The sequence below is a fragment of the Onychostruthus taczanowskii genome, unplaced genomic scaffold, assembly GCF_017590055.1.
Source record: "Onychostruthus taczanowskii isolate IOZ18803 unplaced genomic scaffold, ASM1759005v1 scaffold53, whole genome shotgun sequence".
NCBI classification, from domain to species: domain Eukaryota; kingdom Metazoa; phylum Chordata; class Aves; order Passeriformes; family Passeridae; genus Onychostruthus; species Onychostruthus taczanowskii.
This window is the reverse complement of record NW_024502902.1, coordinates 3,751,371-3,773,156: the sequence shown is the minus strand read 5'-3', so window position 1 is coordinate 3,773,156 and position 21,786 is coordinate 3,751,371. Positions and strand designations below refer to the sequence as shown.

General features: G+C 44.9%; 1 protein-coding gene across 1 annotated transcript in view; it reads right to left on the bottom strand.

Moving 5' to 3' along the window:
• CACNG2 (calcium voltage-gated channel auxiliary subunit gamma 2) overlaps positions 1-21,455 on the bottom strand; it is a 51,292-nt gene extending 29,837 nt beyond the window's left edge. Inside the window, exon 1 of the mRNA XM_041416816.1 lies at positions 21,245-21,455. Coding sequence (XP_041272750.1) covers positions 21,245-21,455 — 211 coding nt within the window. The remainder of the gene's footprint in view (positions 1-21,244) is intronic.
• Positions 21,456-21,786: the final 331 nt, after the last annotated feature.

The following is a 21,786-nucleotide window of genomic DNA, read 5'->3' as shown; positions in this document are numbered from 1 at the left end:
TGACTATGCCTCTGCTTGCTGCCCTTGAAAGGGACTGATTCAGGGGACTTTGTTCACCCAGACTAAAATACTTGTTGAGTTGGAGGAAGGTAGAAGACCTTGTTCTGATGTTACATAAGCACATCATGTAAATTAAACTGAAGGATCAGTTGAACTCTGTAACTCTGAGCAAGCATAACTGTAGTGAAATATAATTGTTACAAGAAGGAGTGAGAAGGGGTTTAGAGACTGACTTTTCTGTCATATCTCTTGGGAAGAAAATCTCAGTGAAAGCCACCAGTATTAATGAAAGCCAATTGGAATTTGATAGGAATTATTTTGCTATTTTGTCAGCGTTGGTTGGAACACAGGGATTTAGGAAGATTTCCTTTGTAGAAGCACATCTAGGAACATTGTGCTGTCTCCTCTGAGCTGTGAGATGCACAAGCCTTTGGGAATTTGTATTTCTCTCAGGATCTAGTTTGTATGCAGCTTTTCAGATTTTCATGGAAGACCAACAAACCCACATTACTGGCATCTGTTAACTGAATGAGAACACACAAGCCCAGACCCAAATCCTACCTACATGCCATGAAGGAACTAGGAGGATAGAAGGGGAATTCAGGTTGCCTGGAATTGCTGTGCCTCTTCTAAAAATTGTCCCCATAAACAAATACGTTATCACAGCAGGGTAAACTGCCAAATCCCAAAGAATGGGCTTCAAGAAATTCCTTCTCAGATTATTAAACAGGTCCTATCAAAGAAATGGCAAATGAGAAAGTGGCCTTTGTTTTCCACAGTCGTGATTGGTCTAGGGACTGGAGTGGTAAGGGGGCCTGGTTAGTGGGGACCAGCACAACATAAAAGGGGCCCAGAGAATGGAGCGTGCTACAGTTGAGTAATTTCCTAACTCCATTTACTGGTATTGCACTTGGCTCTGACCAGAGCACTTCATTGCTTTTTATTGGAAGCACACAAACATTCCATCCCATTTGAAAGGAAGGAGAGGGAAGAGCTCAGCTGCAGCGAAGAATAGAGAAATCAGAGAGTGAGGGAGGGAGCTGCAAAGAAAAGAGCAGGTATAGTGCATGTCCGATGAGGTCCATCTGTTCCTCATTAACCAGATGTCTCCCACCCACCTCCTGAAGTGCCATTGACTGCGTATTGTCAGGACAAGAAGGGGATAACAATGCCACCATGGTGCAGACATTCATACACCAACAGGAGTCCTGCCATGCAGCCATCCCTCAGCCTCTGCTACCCTTCCAGATTGGATGCCAAGTTCCTCTTCTTCATAATCAGCTTTTAAACAGTTACATCCTCATAAAGCTTTTGCATTATAATTGCCATTTGTTTCATCCTGCTCTGAAAATGGCAAGTTATTTCAGCCCACTTTACCAGAATCAGACCGTACTTCCTGTAAGCGTGTCACGACTTCCTGCAGCATTTAAAAGAGAGAGCAGTGAATACTTCTTTAAAAAGTGGTTTCTACTTGCCAAACTTCATCATTTTAAGAGTCAGAGAGTCCTTGGATTCACACCTGTATCCAAAGTACAGCAGTAGATTTATGGACAATTCAACGTACTAAAGATTATTTAGAAATGCAGGAAGAAGTATAAATTACTTTCTTTATGTTGTTAGCCAAGGACCATTTATAATAAGAGCCCATTGAATCATCCTTACTCCAAGGGTGATCTGTGCAGTGGTCCATGTGTGGGCATGTCAGCCCACACAGGAAAACTCAGTCTTATTCTCTAGGCTGTATTCACAGCCTGCTCATGGCAAATCTTCCTTTACCTCCATATCCCTGATGAAAGCAAAGCACTCTGTCCTCAACCCTCTAAATCATTCCACAGCACAGCTCATAAATTGTAGTGTGCAAATGGAGCATCTGCTGAGCTGCAGCCACAGATAATGTGATGCTTCTGCCTATTTTCCTTTGTAAAAGCATGCAGGCTATGCTGTGCACTGGGCCCCTGACTACGTAACAGCTAGAAAATAGCCTGTGTCTTAATCTTGTCATTTTGGTCCGAGCTCCTGCGCACCGAACTTGAATGGCTGGAGATCTGGATGGGCATGTGTCCTCCAAAAGCAGCAGCTCTGAGCACTTGCCAGATGAGCAGCTGAAGGCCTCAAGAGCTTGTTGAGATAAATATCTGTACCTCTTTCAGAGTCATTTTACTTAGTGAGCCTGCAACACTGCTAGAATAGCACTAGGTTTAAATGCCTGTTGAACAGCTGGTGCTGAGCCTCATGTTGATGTGAGACCTCTGCATGAGCTGTGCACTCTCCTTGATGTCACGGTGTTATTACATTGCTGTCACTATGAGAGTGACTCCAGTGTGGATTCCTGCTCACTGTGAGGCAGAAGAGTCCTTCATACATCGACAGCAGTTGGTCCTTGAACCCTGGTGGGTGATGACTGAGACTGCACGCAGGGGCGGTGGCATTGCTGAGCCCTGTGCATGTTGCAAAAAGCTGAACAAAGCCAGGTAAAGATGGAAAGGAATAAAGAAAGACTTGGTTGAGCAACAAAACAGGAAACTTCATCAAGAGACAAGAGAGAATGGATGGCAGAGAGGGGAGTGAATGTTTTTTTTTAAAGAGAAAAGGCTCATTTGTTGAGGGGAATAACCACGAGAAGAAAAGACAAATTATGAGCTGGCATTGAAGGCAAGAGATCTTCCATTGAGTTAAAAGGAGAGAGAGCTGTTGGGAGGGACATTGTTTTTATTGTTTTTTCATTATCTGTTTTTCCTGAGAGGTGATGGGTTCAGACGTTATATGCAGATTTCACCTTTATCACAGATGTGTTACATCCAGCAGTGACCATAAGTGAAAGGGTGAGCTCATGCCTCATGGTAGGTTTCTGTGAAAGGCTGTACTTAAGCTACCTGGGGAAGTTGTGTGAGTCTGCAGGGAGAGGCAACTGCAGTAGGAGGTCAAGTTCTCAAGAAGGAATGGTCGATAGAGCTCTGTGCCCCTCAAACATCCCTGGAGATGCCCAGTCAGGTGTAGTGCTTTTGTCTCTCTCTACGCTCCAGAGGCTAAAAGCACGCTGGAAACTCAGCAGCTGGATTCTGCAGCAGCAATCTGATTAGTGTCCAACAAATGGCTCCTAGCCAGGTTTGTGACAACCTGATCAATCAAATTCAGAAAATCCCTTTTTAGCTTCACAGCCAACATTGGGAAAGATCTGGGAACATGTTTGGGAATTGAAGGCACCTGCTGAATGTGAATGAGAAAGAAAAAAACCAGACAGGTGGATGGAGAAAGAAATGAATGGAGGTTCCTGTGATGATTCCATGTGCTGGTGTTTGGAAGAAAGCAAGCCGCCTTAGATGCCAAATTATGCCCTCGCCTGCATCACGTGGCAAACATGAGACTGTGCTGTGATGGCAACTTAATGTGGATGCATTTCCACGTCTTGCTTTTGCAATAGGAAAACACACCTGAAAGTTTCTCCAGATGAGTTACAACTGACATGGAAAGCCTGAAGAGAAAGCTGGGATCTAGCAAGACATGGGAAAACATACCCAGAGTGCCTGTTGTTGCTATTAAACACCATCTGTCATGGACCTACGCAGGAATTCAGTATTGGATTCTTCTTCCATCGCTTCTTCCATCCATTATTAAATGAAATAATCCACATCTTAGCCTCACATGCGTCATTGCTGAATGTAAGAATTAGTAGTTCATGCTCACTTTTAGTAGCCATGGACTGGACCCAATGTGTCAACTTCATGACTTATTTTCCTGACACTGCCCAAGACTTAAACAACCTTGATTTTATTTTTCTTTTTCTCCCTTACTGTTTTCTTCTCACTCAAAGCATTGCAGAATTGGTTTGTTTTTTTAATAAAACCTTTTTTAAGTGCCAAGTAAGCCTGCAACTGCAGCAAGAACAATACCCCAATGTTCTCTCTCTCCCCTTTGGTTCTAACAACCTCTGAGTATCCATCGAGCATTGCTTTGCAGAGGGAAAATATATAATAATGAATGACTTAAATATCTCTGCTGAGGAAAATATGAGCTTGATTTCCGTTTCAGAGGGAATTACTTTTTTCCTGGCTCACTCACTGACTCTAATAGAAGACCAGCAGAGACCTCCTATGTTCAAAGTGTCTGGGAGCTTGAAAGAAGTACCACAGAGTTTGAATTGGCTCTAATATGTTACTGATTGCTATCCATGACGTTTCCCTGGAGCTTTAGAGAACATCTGTGTACTTCACACTTGGAAAACAGTCAATATCCTTCCATGGTGTGATAGGCATTGGGGCCAGGTAAACAGCACTTTGGAAGGAAGGCGGAGTGATCTAATAGGGACTTATGGCTTGGTGAAAAGTGAGTTCAGCTCTGCTGCAATCTTTGTGTATACTTGGCTAACCACTTGACCTTCCCATGTCTGAAATTTTCCACAAGTAGAATAGGCATGGGAGCATTTTCTTGTGCTCCGGACACACTGGGTGATGGAAAGCGTCAAGGGGTGAAAAACACATACTACCAGAATGGCTTCCATTGCTTTGAGCAGAGGACAGCAATTGCATGCATAGAAAGCACAAGTTGAAACCTCACCCAGCAGCACTGGTTTTGCTGCTGCAAATTGGGACCTTGCCTTCAGTAGTTTATCTGCTAGCCTTTGTTTACCTGACCAGTGATGGCACTAGTGGGTTTGGAATGTCATCTTGATTGGCACCAGTAAAACTTTCATACCATGATCTGCCATTCCCTGTTCTAGAGGGACATGTGTGTCATGGAAAATAAATTTATTTTGAGGAGTTTAATAATGTTATCGAGACAATTCTTACATTGCTTTTCTGCAAAAGTAAGCATCAATTACTTCTCAAATAACCACACACACCTCACAGGAGGCCATAATGGTCCTTTTAAAAATGCTAAAATAGTCTCTCTATGCATTAAAATGCCAACATTTTAAACTCATGCTATTCAAAGTGACTTCTGGAGGGAAGCTGTGGATTTCCAGCTTTCTCAGTGGTGTCTGAAGCAGGATGGTTTGTGTGGGGCTTAAAGGTGGCTTTGTGCTGCATTTGTGTTTTTCTGATCACCAGACCAGAAGAGATTGGCTTAGTCTCTGATACAAACTGGAGTACCTCAAGGCTGTTGTAACATACACCTGACCAAATCCTAACTGAAAACAAGGGACCACTGTAGCAGGGGACTCCGGGAATGTGATGTCTTGTCCTGTTCATCCTTTGGCCACATCCCCTCACTGAGGGAAAGCTTTTGCATTTCTTGGCTGTGTGGGAGTTCCTGATAACAGGAATTTAAACCACCAATGTGCAGCAATGTTAGCAAAGGGCAGGATCTGACTCCATGGAGTCAGGCAGCAACAGAATTAACTGAAACATCATGATGCTTTCTGTCTGAAAAAAGGAAACCACTGCCTCAAGACTAGATCTTATTCGCTTTGGGCCTTGGGCAGGTGTTGTTTTGGGAGGCAAAATCACAAATGTCACAGTGTCTGCTTAAACTAATAAATGAGAAAAATGCACATTTTCCAGGGAAGAGATACTTCAGCCATGAGAAGTAGCTTTAACCCAGTGCAGTAGAAGGCTACATAGCAAACCCTTCTCATCATTCCCCTGATGCACTCCAACCGGGCTCCCAATGAGTTCAAGAGATGGCATCTGAAGAACCCAGCATGACCTTGAAAAAACCTGTGTGACAAAGCAGTACCTGATAGAACCAGTGCAAAATCCCCACGATAACCTAGCATGACCCACAAGACTGACCCTGTGACAACATTTGATTTATGGCAAATGACATGGATTTAATCACTCACTGGAGAATGCTGAATGACGCAGCACAGCGTTGCTCACTGTGGCTCTACTGAACTGGCACGCTCCAATTGGCTTTGGGAACACACCCATTGGGTGATTCATACAAATTAAAGAGCTGCCAATCCTCCCAACACTAATGAAATGCATCTCTATTTTACTGGTAGTACTTTCTAGCAACCCATTTAGGCTTTTCTGCTGCTTTCATCACCCTAAGCTATGAGCACATCACAATTGATGGACAGCTGGTTTGCAGTTGAGGTTAAAAGGAAAATCTGGTTCCAAATAGGATGGAATTGAATAATTCATGAGTTTATAAGCAGAGTACAAATATTCTGTCAGATAATTAATTGCTATACTGACTTAGCATGGGTTGGATGAGGTACCCCCACCTTGGGAGTGGGACACATTAACATTAATCTAGGAATGCTAAGAACTGTGTGTTCTAAGTAAACCAGCATTACAAAATTGTTGTAGTGTATAAACTATATCTCAAATGCGGTTTGAGATTTCCTGCAGACCGTGAGAAAGACACTGTAGTTCTCCACTGGAAGGAAAAGTAAAGATAGCTTCAAGGTGCACAGCAAGCTGCCTACTAAGATCACTGATGCATGAGCATACATCAGCCAGAGCAGGTGCATAGGGGTCAGTCCTCAAATTCATTCTAGTTGATTCAGCCCATTTAATAGCACAAAACAATAAATATTTTTGCTTACATTCCATCTGAAGACACTCTGTATATAGAGGAAATCCTGGATGACATTAATAAAGGGACATGTGGAGTCTGCTTAAGATTTTTTCTCTTCCTCTGTCATTCTGGACCAAGTATGACCCAGACATGCTGGAAGATTTAGTCTATCTAGGACAGCCAGTCGAGTCTGTCATAAAATAAACTAGTTCAATAGTATTCCCTCAAACCTTACAACAGACCTAAATTTCCTGTTAGCCTCAGTTTCCCTTACTTCCTTTGGTTTAACACCTATGATCCAGCTCACTTCCTTCCCTGCACAAAAATGAAATCTTCCCTTGCCGTAGGGTCTATGCTGATTCCCCACTCATGTTTTGCTGCTGTACAATTAAAAACCAGATTCTCCCTCATTCACTCTCCCCATCCTCCTAATCTAATGCCCTGGTGTTATCCTGATAACAGCATGTAGAGATGTGAAAGGATCTGCCTCCCATCTTGTCATCCTCTCTCACATACTCGACCCAGTTCCCAGGGTCTGATTTTGTACAACTATGAACATTTAGTCTTGAAAATTGATCACTGGCCTAGAGGCTAGATGTTTGTTACCCGGAAAAAAAAGATGACGTTACAGTTATTTTAGGTCCTGAAAAGGGCAGGAAGTCCTACTACATTAGCACTGAACGGATCAAGAGTGGCTCAAGAGGGTCTTGGCAGGTTCAAAAAGTCACAACATTTGAAAGCATAGTCCACATTTGATCACCTATCACCAATTTATCAATAGCTCAGTGATTAAAAACAAAGCTCTTTCACTTCATTAAACACATTCAGTGCCGTTTGCTCTACATTCCAAATGGCTGAACCGATGTTCCAGTGCAGCCTATTTTTAGTCTTTCTGATTAGTTCATTATTTAGGAAAAGCTACTGACTGTGTATCTGTTGCTGAGATCTAATACTTCATGTGGATCCCAAGGAAAAGAAGAGTTTCATATAGGTCTTAAGAATTTATTTGAATGTGGGTTTGACCACTGTCTCTGCTGTGGTGCAGCTCAGTGAAGTGATGAGCATGGAACTTTCCTCTTCTTGAGTCTTTTCCTTCATTTTTGTTATGGGAAGAAGCCCTGTAATACGTTATAACCCTTTTTTTTCCCTGAGAAAACTAAGATGTAGATTGACAAAACTAGCAGTCTCAGTGAGAATTAAACAAGATACTCAAAATAAGTGATCTCTTGGGTGTCTGAGTAAATCACCACCTCCAGATCAGATTTTATTTATTTTGAGAACAAACTATTTCTTTGCTGGTAAATCCTGCAGTTTTGTCATGAATCCAATGAATTTTTTTCTGGTAAGTGACAACCCTAGAGACAGAAGTGGCCCTGTATCCCCAGGGCAGATACCACATGGGCAAAAGCATTCCAGCATTGCCTCTTCAGCAAGCTTCAGCCCTCATGTGAAAGGACAGGAACTGCAGGTCACATGGAGATTAGTCTCTGTGTCCTTCAGCCCTGCCTCTTAAAACTGCAAAGGAGAAATCCAGCTGTGATGGCATCTTCTGGCTCACGATTTCTCAAGCACTTGCACACACGTCTGGGCCAACGTATTTGGGGTTCTCAGTTTCAGAACTCCAAAAAACACAATGCACCTCCCACAGGGACAGAATGAGATAGGATCATTCATTTATTTCAGACCACCTGTGGTTACCAAGCATGGGGGAAAACCCCCCCAGTCACTTAGGTATGCCTCTTTGGGGATATGGGAATTAGATTTGCACTGAGAACTGAGCGAGGCTCTTACTACAAGTCCCCATGGCACAATGGAATGTGACCTTGCATGGGTTTTGGAATCGCACACCTGAGTAAGCACTGCATCCTGATGGCTCTCAGATGCACAGCTAATTTGCCTGTGCAGGCCACCATGCTTGAGTAGCCATTTGAACGTGAAATACCTAAGCTAGCTTGCTTAGAGTTATTTGGGAATCTCCTCCTGGCACTGCCTGGTGTTGGGCAGGTAGGGCCTGTTCTGCACTCTGCTCTGCCTGGAGAAGGAGATGAAGTTAGTTCTAGTGTAATACCTTCTTAGTGATGTCAAAAGCAACAAACAGAAACAAGTTGTACACTTTGGCTGTCTTTTGCTTTGCTGCCTTTCATATGTCATTTGTCATCTTAGAGTGTCACTTTGATGTAGGGACAACAGTTTTGTGTGTGCACAGTGTCTAGCATAAAGGTGTTTCCACCCTATGTGAAGCATTTTTTGTGCAGCTGAATGGCACAATGGCAAGAAAAGGTAAAATTCTCAAATCTTCACCAAAGAACAGCAGCCAGAGAAGAGCTTTAAGTGTTAGTTCCTGTGCTTTACCAAAGATAATCTAGCCAGAACATGGGTTCTTTGCCATGAAAACTGTACCCAAAGACTCGAGAAGGAGGAAAAATTCATGTGCTTCCAGTATGAGACCAGCACAGAGCCTCAATATGTGAGGTGGCCATGCCGGCCTTTCTTGGCATCATGCAGTCAAGTCTAAAATGTCATGCTCCAACTAGTTTTTTCTTCTTTCCTTTTTCAAACTTTACTGTATGGAGTCAAAACCACCGGTCACACTTTCCAAACTGCTGGAAGTCCAAGACTGGTTGGTGTATACAATTGGTACTGCCCAGTCTTTCTATGTCTGAACCCTTCTTTCTCCCATGGACTGGGGCAGGAAGGAGCGAGAGGGAACGCTGTTAGAGGTGGTAGATGTTGGCATCAGCAGGTGAAAATTCATCCCATTCCAAAATTCAGAGAAGATGGAGGAGGAGGTCTGTCTCTCCATCCATCAGCTCCAGCTGATACTCCTATTTCTCTCAGCAATTCAAACTTCTCCTACCTCTGAATCCCAGGATTTCTTCTGACTCATCTTCCTCTTTCAGACCATGTATCCCAATTATCTCCTTCCAGCATGCACACTGCGTTCCTATTACCACCTTCCCTTGTCATGCTGTGGCCAAGTCCTGGGTCCTCTCTTGCCTAATGTTTCCTTCTGGCCAGCTGTGCTTTCCAGCTGTCACAGACCCTTCCAGCCCCAAATGTCCCTCCATTTCCAGCACACATTTCCTCCACATCTGAGTCAGTTTTGTGCTTTCCAGCTGTCACAGACCCTTCCAGCCCCAAATGTCCCTCCATTTCCAGCACACAGAGACGCTTTCCTCCACATCTGAGTCAGTTCATTCCCAGAAACAACCCATCCCTTCAGTTTCTGCAGAAGAATAAAAGTCCTCCCTGGTCCTGGTGCCTTTATATTGTCACAATGCTCTTTCTCAAAGTCTTGCTTTACTCTGAATGCTTTCCCCCTCACTGTTCCTGTAAATGTGGGCCAAGCTGTAATGATGCAGCACACAGAAAAACACCTTTCTCCTGTGATCTTAGACAGCCCCTGGAATTGATTCCTGGAAAGTCATTCTTGTCCTTTCTGAGTTGTTTTCCTGTGAACAGATGGACAAACTGATGGATGAAGAGGGGAAGAACAGAACAATGATTGAGAAAGAGTTGTGCAATGATTAGGTGCTCACCCAAAATTTAGAAAAATTGTCAGTCCCATGCATTTTCCTGTGCTGTGCTGCTGTTTGCATTGCAGTTCACTCAGCAGGGTAGACATATTATTTTCTCTTTTGCTCCCTTTCCCAACAGCAAAGCAGCTGTGCTGCTCTGCTCTGCTCTTGGCAGTTGTTCCCTTTGAGGCTATTGAGTAGAGTTCCAATGGAATCCTCAGCTAAAGGACACTGTGCAATGTTGAGCTCCAATTATCTCCAGCAGCAAGCCTGTTCACAGCTGCTCTGTTGTCCCAAACCTTTGCATTTCATGAGCGACCCTATCATCCTTCCAGGCTTCCTCCCAAATTCTCCTATTGAAATTTTTCTGTGTGTTTTCTCTTCCTTGAAAGAAATACATGGCTCCTACTTTTGGAGACACATGGGCAGCAGGAGAGATTAAAACAACTCCATATCTGGAAGACTTAGTGGTCTAGCCCATTGTGCAATCCCCCCAAGCCTGGAAGATATGAAGGAACCAAAGCCTGGTTATTTCTTTAGGGAGCAGCTACATGTCTCCACTTCTGTTATTTCACAGGTCAACTTACAATTTCTCTCTGTGTTGCATACACTGAGATCATAGGGCTCCAGGCAGGCATTTTGAGGAATATCTGGGACAGAAGCTTCTACACGAAACTGTAGCATCCCCCATACCAAAAGCATGCACTGCAGTAGTGCTCGGAAGCAATTGGAGGAGAAAGGAGCCTGGAGATAGCTATTCCTGGACCTTTCCTCACTCCTGCCCAACTGCATTTCCACAGTGCACTGGGGATCTCAGTCTTTCACTCAATTGTTTCCACTGGACACCAGCTCCTCTTGCTGTCCCCAAAATACACTAAACCAGCTCTTCATCTTGTTTAAAATGTTCCTACTGTCTGTGGCCAATTAGGAATTCCCAAACACAGGGAAACCATCCATCCTGTGGTTGTTCAGTAAAACTTCATAGTGGCTCCAACCTATTCCCTGTACTTTTTGTCTCTGAATATTTGATTTTTGTCTCCCTCCCCCCTGCCGTCAGGCAGGATGACATTCTTTTCTGCTCAAGTCCTTTCAGGCGCTACTGATCTTGAAGCTCCCCAATTACAACCACTTTTCTTGCGATGGTGACACCTTAAGAGACAACAGCAGCTGCTTATAAAGGGCCTCTGCCATCTGTTTCCTCTGCCACTTCTTTGAGACAGCTCTAGTTATATACAGAAAAATATTTATCACAGTTCATTCACTCCTCACTCAAAAATGAGCAAGACAAAAATGCCTCCTTTCATGCTGCCCTTCAAAAACCCATGACCCTCAGCCTAAGGAAAAGGACAATGCTTGAATCTAAAACAAAGCAGCAGAAATTCTTGATGATCGATCCCTTGAGACCCTGTACTCTGAAGGCAATTCTGGGGGGCATCTACATTTGGGAATGGCTCCTCATGGCTGTCTGAAAGGCAAAAGTCAAAATCAAACCACTTCATTTCAACCACCAGTCTTTCATATCAATCATATCTGAAAGGAGATGCACGTGTGCACATGTGCACACATGCACATTTGAACAGACTTAGTTGTGAGTCCTTTTCCACCACCTCTCCAAAGAGGCTGAATGGGATGGCATCAAGAGAACTAGTTCCTACCCAGGAGGACTATGGGCTAGAAATGTAAAGGGAAAAGTGGAAACATGATCAGGGGTTAGGACTGTGGGAGAAAAATGCAGACATGAGAGGTGATGTGGAAAAAAGGGAAGAGATGAAGAAACAGTGAATTCTGAAGAAGAATGATGAAGAGAATGAAGAAAAATGAAAACCAAGGGTGAAAAAAAAATTGAACTAGGAAAGAAAAATATTATGCAACACCCTTAGGAGGAGATAAAGCTCCAGGAACGGGTTCTCAGAAATTTACTGTTTACAATGGACAGGTCACAGTAAAGTTGCAGAAGTCAGCAAATAGGGTTGGATGAAAAGTCATTTGATTCACAGTGATCTGTGATACTGAATGAATACATCCATAAACCTGGGAAATATTCAGTGTTCAAGCGTGATCCATCTCACTGCAGTTACACTGGTGATATAAACAAGACCTGAAGAAAGAGAGAAGTTCCCTGAGTGATAGCAAATTTAAGAATGAAATGTTGTTATGAAGGAGTGGGAGGAGAAAAATAAAACCAGCACTAAAAAAAAATTATCATGTTTAGAAGGAGAATGAAAACTGAGAAATAGGAAGAGAAAAATCAGAAAGGGATAGAAAATCCAAGGAACGGAGGTGGATAGTGTTATTCTTTATTTGACAGAATGTATTCTTTATACAACAAGCTAAATCAGAAATTTATAGGTGTTTGCTTCTAGCAAAAACACACATCAGAAAAATCCCTACCCATGAATAGGATGACATTGCATTCTCAAGTTTTTGTATACCATCCTCATTTTCTGTTTTTCACAGCTAGAAGATAGGAGTATATGCTCTGGGGGAATAGGAAGTGCAGGATAAAGTCCATATGCTTCTCTGGGGAGTTATAGATTTGGTAGGAAGCTAGTATAAATACTTTAGTCGCCTGTGCCACAGAAACAGAAGTGGCTTTCACCTGTCCTGCAGGGCTTGGTATGAAAACTCTGATTGAGTAGTTTGGAATTTTATGGGAGAGCTTTTCTGTAACACAAGGAGAATAAATCGGTCTGGGAGACAGAAAGCTGTCACTAAAAAAGAGAGATTCAGATAAAGATAGAAATGCAGAAAGAAGAGAAAGAGAAATGTGAATGCCAGCAAGTTCATGGTCACCTCTGCCATTTTACACACTCACCCATTCAAGGTAAGGAATCTGTATGAGAATTTTTGCCCCACAGGAAGAGCAGCCAAGCTGAATTTTCCTAATGAGGGTGAAAGATGATGTAAATGGGAATAGTTAAAAAAGGAACTGCTGGACTTGGTGAACAGCTGGCATAAATAAATGCAGAATCTCATTACCTTTGGGGCTGTCGCACCCGCTCACGCTAGAAGTGAATTTAGCCCCTGGTTTGTTGGGTACATCACTGGCAGAGCGGGGACACGCGGTGACCTTGGGGGCACGGATGTTGAAAGCACGCACAGCCCTTCCTCAGCCTCGCTCTCCCCTTGCCCACACAGGCAGCGTAAGCAGCGTGCCTCCATCCGAGTCACCGAGGTTACATCAGAGCAACGAGGGGAGAATTGGGCTCCATCTCTTGTGCATAGAAACACTCCAGTATTGTACGTCATCAGATGCTAGTGCAGTAATCATTTCCACAGATACAAGAGGAAAGAGACAACCTTGTTTCTAATTTAGTTGTGATAGCATCAAAGAGACCCAAAGCCTATTGCTTTCTGGGAAGCAGGGACTTCAACAATAATAATTCTTTGCACATATATAGCACCTTCATTGCCAGCTACTTACTTTATACCCTGGGGTGTGAAGAAAAAAGACTCCACTTAATTCCATATGCTCTTAATTGCTCTCTATCCCAGATCCTTCCTAGCAAAATATGATAGAAATACCTAAACTCACTGTTAATTTGTCAAATTAGGGCAGTCATTCACACCAGCAGAAATGCAGGCCTAGTTTGCATCTTACATTGCAACTGCACAGCATAGCATCTAGAAACAAAAGAAATGCCAGACTAAGTAAATCTGAGCTCTGTTTAATCCCTGACAAATGTTTCAGGGAAGAGGCAAGAACCACATGGCAGTCAGATAGGGGATAGACTGCCCTTGTGAAATGTTATCCTCGTTTTTATGGCAACTGGCTTAATTGCTGAATTACAAAACACCCAAAATGCTGTTCACATCCATTAGGAGGATGCTTAATTTTCGTGAACTCTGTCGTAAATGCCCACTTGCTTGCTAAATGTTGTTAAAATCTTGGCCATGAGAGCTCCAGTGGCAGTGAGCTCCACAGCCCTGATATGCATCAAATGAGAAAGCTTTAACTGGGTCTCCTGTGACTCATGTCAGGTCCTCTTGTCTGTGTGTTACAAAATGGGGAAATCAAGAGCTACTGATCCACCTTCTCTAGTCCATTCATTATTCAACACAATCCCGTCACTTTCCCTCTTGTTCACCTCCTTTTCCAGGGAAACATGCCTAGCCTTCATACACAAGCTTCCTACTCTTCCTTGTCCCTGTCCCCCTTTTATGAACCCTATTCTGACTATGCAACACCCCACCCTTAGCTAGCCCTTGCTTCTGCACTCTCTGCTGTCCCCTTTGCTTTACTCCTTATGCTTGGGGACTTGCTCGTGGTGGGTTTTCTGTCTGCAGCCATGTGCTGCAATAGACCATTAACGGCAGTGTCCCCATTTCTAGCACCCAGTGAGTTGCCATGGTTCATGTAGAGCCCTGCATGGCACACAGTCCCCCTTTTCTCACCAGCCAGTGATATCCTCTGCCCCTAAGGTTCATTCAGGCAACCATGGGGCTTGGAGCCCCCAGCCCCATTCACCTTCCCACCTTAAGTATTCCTAAGGATCTCAGAGAAAACCATTCCCCTGAAAACAGTTCAAAAAGGACCACTGCTCGCTGAGACTCTTCTCCCTGACAACCAGAGATCCTTCACTGTAGTGCACAACAACTGCCCCAGGGTTATGGCTTGAGAGACCCTTATTTTTCATTTGGATCCTGGCCTGATCCATGTCTGAGGGTTGCCAGGGAGGGCATTTAGGGCTGCCATGAGCTCCTTCCAGCCCAGTTGCTGGCTGCACACAGATGAGCCAGCTCATCAGCTGAGCTGCCAGTGAGCCCTCCGGCCATGGGAGGTTGGAGGCAGCAAAGTGGAGGGAGGTTGGCTTGACCACAGGCAGGGAGCAATGAGGGGAGCAGAGGGAGGGGCTCGGCTCTCACCCCCCTCAGAGGTAGCTGGGCTGCTACTAAGGGGAGACAGTGACAGCAACTGGTGTCATACACTGCTTTGAGGAGGGGGCACTGACTGTAGAAAGGAGGAGGGGGACAGCCAGAAAGAGGTTGGAAAAGTGTTTATTTAGAGCACACAGGCAGCACAGCTCCAAAAGAATGGGGTCCTTTAGCTGGAGAGAAAGACAGGAGGAAATGATGGCAGGGAGAAGAGGAAAGAGGATAGAGAAATGTGAGAAATGTGAGGAGCAAAGGGGATGGAGAGGAGCAAGGACAAGATATTATAACAGAGGATAGGATAATATAAGATAGGATAATATAGCAGAGCAAGGGGGATGGGCCTCAGAGAACTTGGAGACAAACAGGGAGAAATAATGAAGGAGAAGATGCTTTTGAGAGAAAGCACAGAAGAGACATAAAGATGAAAGGGAAAAATAAAGAGGAAAAACAGGGGAGGGAAACGAGAACAAATTAAAATGGAGATGGATAGAATGAGTCAAAGATGGAGGGTGAGGAAAAACTGGGGTTATATAGGCAAGGGAAAAATAACTTTTAGGTGTATTGTATTTACATTACGTTCTGCATATACGTAACCAGTGGCTGCCTAACTGGGTGGCTGCTGCCTTGGATTGGGGGCTGAGCAGGGAGGGCATGAAGCAGGAACCCTGCTGTAACCCATTCCTCCGGCAGCAGCCCCCTGCTCTCCTTGAGAGCCCCCTTCCCCTGCAAGGGGGAAGGTTTCATGCCCGTGAAAGGAAGGCAGCAGCACATCCCCTGACAACGAGTGCGATATGGAAGGGAGAAGCAGCGCAGAATGGAGCAGCGAGGGCTCCCCCTGGGATAAACCGGGTATGCTTGATTGGGAATCTGCTCTTAAAACAGGGGCAGGGGGCAGAGCCATCTGAGAGCCTGAAATGTTCCCTGCTCCCCCCGGCAACCGCCTCGCTACTGCTTTTAAATTAAATAAATATGGAGATTCTGCTGTCAAACCTCAGTGGTTCTCCTCCCCCAAAACTCTTGCTTAGATCATACCAAACCACAACCAAGTGAGACGGGGTCTCAGAGGGCTGCATGGGGAAAGGGATGGGTTAAAAGGAAAACATTAGATAGGAATAGCTCCTGGTGTCCCTGGCAAAGAGACATTTGTTCTATCTCTGTGTAATTTCTTTATACATTACTGCTGCCACACTGAACCTCCATGTCCCTCCCACTGCATTTCACTCTCACTCTTTTCGGCAAGGCAATTTCTGGTGCATTTCAGGACAGTATTAACCCTTTCCTCTTTCTCTGTCAGCAGCAAGATTCATAATTTAAAAGCAATTTAGAAGTCTGTTCTAGCAACTCACTAGTGAAGAACAGCATTTCCTTGTCAAATCTTACAAAGGAGCTGAGCTTGCAGGTTTCAGCCCCTCAAATCCCTGCCTTCTCTGTGACTTTGGTCAGGTGTGAATTAAGGTGAGAGGAGAACCAAACCCACCCAAGTCTGGGATCCTGAGTAATTCTTCCTCACCATCTGCCACCCCACTTTTTAAAATCCTTTGTCTTCTTCTTTACCCAAGGCCTGTGCAGCTCTGAATCCCATTTTTCCCTGGCAGATGCAATGCCAGCAACAATCAGCTCTGTGCCTGGTCATTTCCTCCTGCTGCATCTCACAGCTTGGCTAGGATGCTCCTGGTCCTGAACTGTGAAGACATGGAGACCCTGATTTAATCTACTGCTACACCCACTGAATTTTCAGATAAGGCCTTGGATTAGGTCAGCAAGGATGAAAGGAAAAGACCCTTTGTAGATTTGTGGATCCTTGGAAGTAGGACAGCAGGCAATTCTGAGAGCGAAACTAGGGACACTGACAGGAAACAACGTCTGAAAGAAATAAAATCATAAAAGGTAAGAGGGAAAACAGGGAAAAAAACCTACACATAAAAAGGATGTGAAAGGAAAGAGGTGCACCAGGAACAAACAGCAGTGGGAGAAGTCAGTGAGAGGAAGCGACGCAGCGCCAGAATCGTCTGGCAGAAGCTTGTCCACTCCTGTGCCCTGCCTCACTTTGCTGTCAGCTCTTCATTTTTGCAAACACTGAATCTGCACTTAGCTCTCATGCACTGTTCAGATATAACAAGCTGGAAAGGGAACAGATCAGCTCATTAATTCTCCTTGGGAAGGGTCTCTAGGCAGGAATTATTTTCTCCACCAACATCCATTCAATTACTTGCCTTCACACCAGTCAGATCTACAGGGATGTCTAATCCCATGTGCATCACTCATGCCTGCCTGCCCTGGACTCCTCTCTCCCGCCTTCTCAGTACAAAAGCCTCCCAGACCTATCAGTTTCTTAATAATAATGACAACATGACAAAACCAATAACCTACAGATACGAAATACATTTCATTTGCTTGCTTCATAAAACCCTGATAAGGCATCGTCCCTCACTTTTTGAGATCCTGTAGGAGATCTACAGGAGCTAATGAAAGAATTAGACAAGGCATCACTCATAATAAAAAGTGGTTTTAAAACATTCAGTGCCAAGAAGGAATTAGGCTGGAATATCTGCAGCCATTTCGAAGTTGTAAGAGGTGCAGCATCCATGTGGGGCATGAGCTTGCAGACCTCAATTGTTCAGTGTTCATGTGTGTTTTGTGCCTATACAGCTAAAGGGCTGAGAAAAAACATTTTTCTTGAAGGGCAGAGACTTTTGAATGGCCCAGAGACATATTTGGGCAACCCCAAAGTCTAAGAGAGAATCATCTGGAGGAAGATTAAGGAAAAAATCAGAAGCATGATCCACAGTAATGTGAACTGACACCACCTGTCTGCTTGAGTCCCACCATGGAGCAGGGGCTCACTGTAGGACACAAGAAAGGGGGGGAAGAAATCCCAATAGAGGAGGAACTTCCCAAATTACACTCTTCTTTGAAGTAATTCAAAGATCTGAAAGTGTTGACTGAAAGTCCATTGTAGGGAATTCAGATACAGGTTCTTACAGGGAATAGAATGACTAAAGAGAGGGAAACCCAGAAACTGAAAGCCTGGGAGCCAAATTCTCCAAGAGGAGCTTGCAATTCTGACGACAGTGTATCTGTGCATAGAGCCCAAGATAAGTACTCACATCCATTTTTGCTACTGGATCTCTTGGCCAAATAGAGAAAAGGCAATTTAGTATGATAACTTGAACATGAGATGTCCACCATCTCTGACAGCCTACAGTGTTGACTAATGCCAGCATTCCTCCACGTTTCTAGAAATGAAGGCAACATTATCAGAGGCTTCCTACCAGTAGCAGATGGCAGTTTGAACTACTCCTTTGATTATTTTCTTGTTGCAAAGCCTCCTGCCCTCCTCTTCACTACCTCCCCTCACCGTATAGACCTGCCCTGACATCTACCCCAGGAAGAAGAGTGTCTGCCCCACATCCTTTATCAGGTGCCTCTGCCACACCATGGGCAGGCTGTGCACAGTCCCAAGGTTTTTGTCCTTTTTACAGCCTCCTGAGACCAAGCTCTTCCCTCCATAAATCAACCCACTCTATGTATCATGGGGGAAAGGAGCCTTTGCTGCATCCTTCCCTTTCCTGTTCGCCAGCAGAAATCTTTCACCAGGGAGAGGGAATCAACCAGGGACACTGTTCTGATTCCTTATGACAAGAAAGAAGATACCCCCTGACTAAGTTGATCAGAGATGACAGTAAGAGCCCTGCCATTCAAGGGCTGGTGGGGATATTTGGCTGTGCTGTCCTGGGACCAAAGGAATGACAGCCACCACCCCAAGCAGGCTGTGGGGTTGTGGGAAGCCGAGCAAAGGCATCCCAGCAGTGGCAGAGCCAAACCTATGCTGTGCCATCTCACGAGGCAAATCCATGCTCAGGCCCTGCTCCCCTGCCCATGGGGATGGTTTTGCCTTCTGCTGAGAAGCTCTTGAAACCAAGTCTTTATCCAAGTTTTAGTGCAACCTGTGCCTTCAGGCGAGGCACTCAGAGCTGGGCTCAGCTCCCCTGTGGTGCATTGCACCCTCCTACCCCACTTGCTGCTGCTGCCCAGCATTCGGGGGCTGGGGAATTGGGCCAGCCCGACCCTCATGCGTGTGGGGCGAGTGAGAGCACCCTGCCAGGGCCATGCAGGTTGTGCTCAGGCTGAATTTCATACTGTTCATGCAGGGCTATGGTTTTAGCCCACTGGAGAGAATCAGCAGGGAGGGCAGGGGACCTGGGCTGGCAGCGCAACATTGTGGGGGCTGGGGGCACTTCAAAGCTTTTAATTGGAAGCATCCTGGCACATTCTTTTGCCATGCAAGCCACTTTTCAACAGTGCCTGTGGGGTCCTGTCAGATGTAAAGGAGAAGGAGCCCTGAGCTCCTCCAATCTGACAAACCTCACCCGCCCCTTCCTCCTCCCCCTCAGACCGCGTCCCTCTGGGTACGGCTCTGTGGGCAGATAGACATGATCTGAATTCACTGCCTCTCCTGGCTGGGGTCCTCATACCTTCTATCTCAGCCCCAGCCTCCCTCCGCCCTCCAGCTTGGGGACATGGCTCAGGAAGGGAGTTCATCCCTGCAGCCTCTCTTCCCTGCATAGCTTTGCATTTGGGCTTTTTTTTTTCTCCCCCTCTCTCTCTCATTAATTTTTAATTAAGGAGATGTCTCCTTCCCTGGTTGTAATGAATATCTGTGTGAAAGGCTTTTCATTTTTTATTAATATATAACTCTATGTATTTATCTATTTGCAGGAAATCTGTGAGTGTATGTGAGCAAGTGTGTTTAAAACATCCCCCATTAATTTACTGCTATTGATTTTCTGGCGTGGATACAGCATATAGTATTCAGCATAGAGCTCCTCTGCAGGATATGTTAAAAGGCAGCAGTTTGGGTTGACAAAGGGCACTAAATGCAGTATGCGTCAAATAGACCATCGCTCAATGAAGTCACTTAGCTATTCAAAACATGTCCAGCCATCACTCAACCATTTGCACCAAGAACCGGGGAGGGGGGGGGAAATTCACGCTTCTTCCTGGACACAACCATTTCTAAACAGCAGCTTTAGCTTTCTTTGGTGAGAGACATCAAAACATACATAGTTTATATTCCCTTTCCCCCTGCCTTCAACCTCCCAGTGCCAGGTTAAGAAAATAATTTCTGCGCTACCCACTTGCCATTCTCTCCCAACAGGGAGCTCCAGGCACACCCAGCTCCGGTGGACACCGGCAGGCACCGATCTTATCCCTGGATGTCCATGAACCCCCGGCAGCCCACCGTCCAGCTGGGAGCTGATTCACAAACAGGGCTTTCACAACGGGCTGTAATGTGCGCTCCTGTTCTCTCACTCTCTCCTCACTACGTGTGTAACATAAACCGTGCATTTACATCGGTTGCCCCTCTCCCTCCAGCACAGGCTGAAGACCACCTCCCCAGCCCACACGTACCCAATAGCAGTACTCAGCAACACATATTTAAAAGCGAATCACTGGCCCCTCTTTTCTTTCCCTCTCCCTTTAGAACGTCTGATTCCAGAAGTTGGCTGCAGTGGTGTCTCTTCTGTCATCAGACGTGTCACTGAGTTGCTGTTCAGTTTCACCACATCAGACTTCAGCTGATTTCTCCATTCAAAGACTTGTTTATTTTAAGCCTTTACCATAAACCTTAACCCCCACCCCCAAACAAAACCCACCTCCCAACAACAAACAAACTGGAGAAAAACCCCAGCCCCGAACCAAACCAATCAGTGGCCAACTAGACCCCTCTGCATCCAGCCCAGTGAGATGTGGTTGCCTACAGACATTACAAAATGCTCTGAACTCTGTTTGAGATGACTGGTATGTATGAGACATTTTGGACAGAACACAGTTGCTTCCCTTTCTCTCTTTTTCCTTCCTAAAGTGAACTAAATTGCATCCAAAGTGCTTTGCAATCACCTCCTCCCCACATTGCCCCTCACTCACAGTCTTGTCTTTGCAAATAACCCTTTTGCAAAGAGAGCAATTATTTCACTCTCTGATTGCAGCCGGAGCACAGCAATAACACAGCATTTTGGCATTGCTTACCCAGGCAATACAAACAAGCTGAAGACAGGCAGACTGCACAGTTGCTTTTTGAAAAGATCTCTCGGTGGTTTTGTAACACACACATTATTCTAGTTGGAGGGAGGAAGTGAATTTTTGGAGAAGGTGGGAGCAGGGAGGGTGGGAAAGAAGGAAAAGGGAACAGAACAGTGAATGTTTTGCCTGTCTTCTTGCCTCTGTGCTCTAAGTAACTGAGCCCACCACTCTCAATCCACCGTGAAAGGAATGAAGTGAGAAAATGGTGGAATGTGGAGGGATTTACTGGGGGGAGGAGGGAGAAACGTGGGGTAGTGGGAGAGGAAGGGGTGGGGGGGGTGTGGAGGTCCAGAATCAAATACCTTCTAGGCAGCAGGTTCTCCATAATCCAGAATGGGTCATGACTTCCTCGTTCTTTTTGCTGGTTTCGTTCTCACTGACAGTTTTAGTCTTGCAAACCCCTCTGGAGTAAAGCCAGTAGTCGGTCCCCACAGCTATGGTCATCAGGCTGAAGGCAGCGAAAGCACCAACGGTGGTTAAAAGCATCTGAACACCTCTGTCAAAGAGCCCCATAATTCTTCATTATACAAATACCCAACCGCCTTCTGATTCTTGGGGTGTGTGTGTTTAATAAAATAAAAGAATAATAATTCCGACTAATAATATAATGGGTATAGAGAGAGAGATAGATATCAAAAAAGGGAGGTAAGAAAGCCCACGGAAAAGAGTGTAAATTAGAAAGACCACACGGGAAGAGGCTTGCCTTTTAAATCGGAAACGTTCTGGTTGAAATATAAAAAAAGGAAAAAGGAAAAAGAAAAAAAGAAGAGAGAAAAGAACCAAGAAAAACCAAACAAATAAAGAGAGAACCCCCCCCAAAATGAGACGCCTTAATCCCTTTTTC